General features: G+C 38.6%; 2 protein-coding genes across 5 annotated transcripts in view; one reads left to right on the forward strand and one right to left on the reverse strand.

Annotated features, from left to right (window-relative positions):
• Positions 1–480: 480 nt before the first annotated feature.
• LOC111866653 (chitinase domain-containing protein 1) lies at positions 481–2,409 on the reverse strand. The gene has a single exon (XM_023855818.2). It carries the CDS (start codon positions 2,069–2,071, stop codon positions 905–907), a length of 1,167 nt encoding a protein of 388 aa, XP_023711586.1. The 5' UTR covers positions 2,072–2,409; the 3' UTR covers positions 481–904.
• Positions 2,410–2,605: 196 nt separating this feature from the next.
• LOC111866662 (ribosomal RNA processing protein 36 homolog) overlaps positions 2,606–5,522 on the forward strand; it is a 26,870-nt gene continuing 23,953 nt past the window's right edge. The window contains exon 1 of one of the 4 annotated variants that reach the window (XM_023855858.2): positions 2,606–2,684. Coding sequence is in view for 1 of the 4 variants with exons in the window: in XM_023855840.2 (XP_023711608.1) it covers positions 4,069–4,116 (48 nt within the window). In the remaining 3 variants the exon portion in view is untranslated. The other 3 variants (XM_023855865.2, XM_023855849.2, XM_023855840.2) reach the window with 3 other exon arrangements.

Below are 5,522 nucleotides of genomic sequence, written 5' to 3' on the forward strand. Positions count from 1 at the left end.
GAAACGTTAGTTTTGTCAAAACCGGCTTTACTGGCTGGACTGATTCTGAGTGCTGTTCTGTATTCAGTAACCAACAATGGTCTATGAAGCAAGAACTGATTTTGTTTCCAAGGTAGTTAGTTAGTTATTGGAGAGGGTGGGTTTCCCCATGCACTTAGACCAGTATTGGTCCATTGTGCTTCCCTCTATGATATTCTACCAGTCTCTATACCTACCGATATTGGTGCATACCATCAGTCCCGACCGAGCCAGCAAGTTGGGCCTCAACTGGCTTAGCGGTATCTGTAATGCTTCCCCCATCTATCAGAGGCGTTAGAGACTACTGTTGGGCGGGAAATGTCCTTGAATTTGGCTCAGTGACCTCCTTTGGAGATATGAGGTTCTTTTACATGCCGTAAAGCTACGACACGGGACCCACGGCTTAAAGTCCCTCCCGGAGGACTTGTTCCCTGAATTTTTCTGCCCTTAAAAATTCTACGACCTCCACCGGGTTTGAACCCATGTACCACGAGTCATGAGGTGGGAACGTTACCTCTAGACTACGGAGGCCGCTTTGTTTCCAAGGTAACACAGCCAATATTAATTGTATACGAGGAAGTAGGTGCTATGTCTTTGCATAGATGATTTTATTTTACCTATGACCATTTTGGGTATTATGAACCCTTAAAAAAAGTCCTGCGGACTTTCTACAACCATCCCACTACTTCCTTCCCACCACAAGCACTGTTATGGTACTAGAGAAAGTTAAGATTCTAATTCTAATTCCTGAATATGTATAACACTAACCATTACATACACAAAATGTAATAATAGCTAAAATAATTAAACATCATTTTAATATACCAGTACATAGTGCAATCAATTTTGTTTAACTTCATCCAAAGACAATTATTTTTAGCTCCTACTAAAACAAATCATAGAAATAATCTAGACCTTGTCCCAGTTCCCAGATAGCCAGTCCTGTACCTAGTTCTTCTGCCAATTCAATGCGCTTCTGTATAGAATACAAGGTTGGATAAAATACCAAGTGTCGTCCTGTCTTTAACTTGAGCTCAAAATAGTGCTCTCCAGAATTCTGATCATACTGCAAACGCCCGCGGAACTGTTTCAGCAAAGATATATACTGATGATTCACAATGGGACCACCACCCATTGGGGTGTAATCATTTCCATAGAAATTAAGGCCAAGAAGTATTTTCGATCGCCGGGAATCATCTGAACGATGAACAAGCCTCTCCACACAACTGTGAACCCACATTAGTGGGCTGTTAGGACCTGGTCTTTGTGGGCTTGAAAAGTCATAAGTCATGAGTGAAAATGCATCAACATCACCTGCCAACTGCTGAAAATCTTCAGTATCAAATGCTTCTAAATCATTACTATGTGCGGGTGGAATAACAAGTATTAGTAAAATGTTAGCACTTTTAAATTTGTGGGCCATCTGCTGGACCATCTGAACCAGGTACATCTTGTTCATTCTACCAACTGCCTGACTCCATAATTCAAGTACAAACCCATCAAAGTTATATTTTTTAGCAGAATTCAACAAAGTTTTAATTAAATGTTCCTGCTCATCATTATTAAAGGACAATGTATTCAAGTCTTTAACATTCCAACCATCGAACAACACACGAGGTACTACACTTACAGTGTGACCACTGTTATTTCTTACTGCTTCAATCCAGCCAAGGTCAATATCATGAGTGCCAGTTAAGCTATATGTGTTCGGTGCCTCCTTCCGTACTTGCAACCATACAGGTGAAATAAAACTGAACTTTCTTCCAAATACCTTAGCCACATCATACCCATGATTATTCCAAGGTGTAACATAACCTAAAACTTTTCCAGAAAAATGTACATCTACCTTTGCCTCATATGTCTGATGTTCCAAAATGATATCTTCAGGCAATGGGTCTTCCACAACTAACTCCCTGTCAATTACATTTTCTTCTACAGGTCCCCTTTTAATTTTTATTTCTTTTGGTGGTTTCTCTCTCCTTTTGTCACCCTGTGACAATGTACCATGGGTATTAACCACCATTAACAGTATGAGAAAGTTGCGTATCTTCATTTGAAGAAATAACTGAAGGTTAATATCTTAAAGATAAAGAGATATCAATATGAGGCATATAGAAGCACGATCTCTCGTTGCTATAAAATTTCCGGACAAAACTGCTGTATTCTCTAGCAGCAGAAAACTCTTCCTCTCTCTACAGAGGGTTTATAAATGTCACATTTACATACGAACTATAACCACCGCACACACGTGACGACACTGCAGTCACATACCCAAAAACTGAACTTTCGGCATACTGACCATACTGCCTGCATCAGTCATACAATTGCATGTGCGGTCCCCTACCACCCCACTTCACCGACCAGAATTAAACACTTTGCACACGAATCCGTGACTGATTTCACGCTGATACTCACATTACGCGTCACAGTACATAGTGTACTCGGATTACTAAACGCGTAATCGTGGGCACAATCGAATACGAGCAAATGACGAATTCGATTGTTGCATATCGAACTACTTCATTCATTTATTTATTTCATATCATATCCATGGATCATTGTACATGATATAGGACAAGTCGCCAGACAGGAGCTGTGTTCCGTATTAGAAAGTCACGAAAATTTTCGAAAGAAAGTATTGGTGGCTCCATCCACAGGATCCACAAGTAAGCAAGCAGCAAACTGAAAACCAGCACGTGAAAATATTTGCGTAGATACAGTCAGAGCTGTCGCCTACTCTTTGCCTACACTTATTGTTCGACATTGAAAGTTGGGGACAGTGCATTTCTCTAAAACTAAAGACTCCCACACACAGACGCGATACGATTCGGGACGAAAGCGGCTGTTTACCGAGTAGGCCGCGCACACAGATGCGACACTCGGGAACTCGGGAATCTTTGACACCCGATAACCAGCTGGCCATGACTCACACTCAGTCAGTATCTATACGTACGTGAAACGACATGGGTAGCCAAATGGAGCAAATAATAGAGTTCGTCAAAGAAAATGCTTTATTGTACGATACTCGTCATCCGATGTGCAAGGATTCACGTGCTAAGGATAGAAAGTGGAAGGAATTGGCTGTTACAATGAACAGAGACAGCAAGTAGAAATATTTGTATATATTTATATAGGGTTAAGTATACAGTAACTGTGGGCATTCTTAGTTTAGGCTATGCACCAGTTCCGTTCACTAACACGAATTCCAGGAGCAGTCATCTAGTTGAAGTACGCAACAAACCGCTCTCTAATGGCGTAGCTAACATTTGCCGCCCTTGGGAGACGTAAAGGCTGGATAGGGAACATTTCTCCTTCCAATGGCTCCACTCGTAGCAGTTCTTCCCTGTACTTTTCATCACAGTTTTTGAGACTTAGAAAATTATGAAGCAAACACGCTGCTGATACAATGTGTTTTATATTTCCTCCTTTCAGTTCTATGGGTCTCAAAAAAAATCCTCCACTTAATGGCAAGAATAGGCCTCCGGCAAGCGGCCCAGGTGTGAAGCCGAACACATATCTCTATTTAGTGCGAAGATCAAGAATGGTGAAGCTATTCCTCCACTCTTCTCACACGTCTTCATGGCGTGGTGCTCAATTAACTACGCACAAGGATAACTTCACCTTTATCACCTTTATCTTGTTCGGATTGTACATCGAATTCTCCCGCTATAGCTGACTCGCTCCGACCAAGGCGATATATTTCCCCCAACAGCTGATGACTAAACTTCTTAATAAATTATACCAAAGTGTAGAGATCGAACTACAGAGAACTTAATGCGACCTAATGTAAGGTAAGCTTCTCCAGTGGTTTGCACCGTTTCCACTGTGACTACTGAAATCATAAAGCGAAATCGTGAAGAGGTGCAAGAAATAGTAGAGTATTTCACTGGGAAGTGTGAGGGATATTTGTCCAGCACGTAAGCACTGTAAAAATCCGTTCATGTTATCTGTTTAATGGTGTGTGATCAGTATTGTTACATATATTTCCAGGCTTAGTTGTAGACGTAATAACGAAACTATTGCTCTGTATTACGAATAATTTACTGGCACATGATAAATATGGACGATGACAAGGGAGAAGAAATGTTTTCTGAGAGGGTAATTTTTGCAGTTGTTAATATTTTTAGGTTAAGGTTCTTGAAGTTAAAAAATTATGTATTGCTTTAGATTATACTGTCAGGACAGTATTAATTTCGATGTAACGAAATTAGTGGCGACTATTTATTTTTGAAAATAGTATACACATTTGTGGTTTGTTTTTTTCATGGACCTTTAATTTGCTTGTTTATGAGTGGCATTTCCTCGTCTTGGCAACAGTCATAAAAAGACGTAGATATACCGAGTAACATAGAGTAGGTCACATGCCCTTAATTAAGAATTATAGAAATACCACCATCACGTTATATGAAATGTATACAAGAATATCAGAACGAAATTGCCAATAATGCTAGTGATTCATAACTATGATCAGTCCTGTTTTGTCTGTATGCAGGAAGCAACCACCAAAGACTGTAGTGACTGGAACATATGACGTTATTGCTCTCAAGTATATAAATAATTAGAATGTTTAATTGCTGAATTTTTCTGCAACATACCAAAAAGAATAATTAAATAAATGAAAATTGAACTGTAATTGTAATAATTGCAGTAATTAATTGGTACATTTGTATACCATACTAAACCCTAACAAAAACACTGACATAATGGAATAAATATGTTGTATTTTAACGTCCTGTTGCACTGATTCATATTCATAATGTGTATATATTAACAGTCATCAAATGCATACAATCCCATCTACCACTTCTACACTACATGTTTCGGTAGTATGCTGCCATCTTCAGGTGTATCGTTGGATGACACATCCAATGATACAACGCATGCAGCCACAAGAGTAGAACTCATCATAAGACACAATATACACACAACATTAGAAACATAAGAAGAACGACCCCATGTGGATGATTAATAATACACACAAATTTTAAAAATATGACATAACAAGTTTTAAATACATAAACTTTATTATTATATAAGGACATATACAAATTTAATGTTATTTGTAAATGGACATATAGAGGCAAACAGTGAAATGGTTAACGGATCAATACACCTGAAGATGGCAGCATACTGCCGAAACATGTAGAAGTGGTAGATGGGATTGTATGCACTTTAAGACTGTTAATACATACACATTATGAATATAAATCAGTGCAACAGGACACTAAAATACATCGTCCCCATATTCTGAAGGTTAGTCCAAGATACTTAACTGAGATATTCAGTGATACCAACTTGCTTGCAGTTGCTGATACATACATACATACATAGCATTCCATAGATCCATGAGTTAGTCAGATGACCTACCGGATGTGGAATTTGTCAAAAATCATACAATACATATATACATGCACAATTCAATTTCACATAAATAGTAAGGATTTCACAAAAGTAGTAAAATATCCATCATAAATCCATACATTAACATATACTAGATTTTTTTT

This window comes from Cryptotermes secundus, unplaced genomic scaffold, assembly GCF_002891405.2.
Source record: "Cryptotermes secundus unplaced genomic scaffold, Csec_1.0 scaffold4439, whole genome shotgun sequence".
In the NCBI taxonomy this organism is placed as follows: Eukaryota; Metazoa; Arthropoda; class Insecta; order Blattodea; family Kalotermitidae; genus Cryptotermes; species Cryptotermes secundus.

Bases quoted from the DNA above. Each gene is read 5' to 3' on its own strand.
- LOC111866653 (XM_023855818.2), bottom strand. From the start codon at position 2,071: ATGAAGATACGCAACTTTCTCATACTGTTAATGGTGGTTAATACCCAT.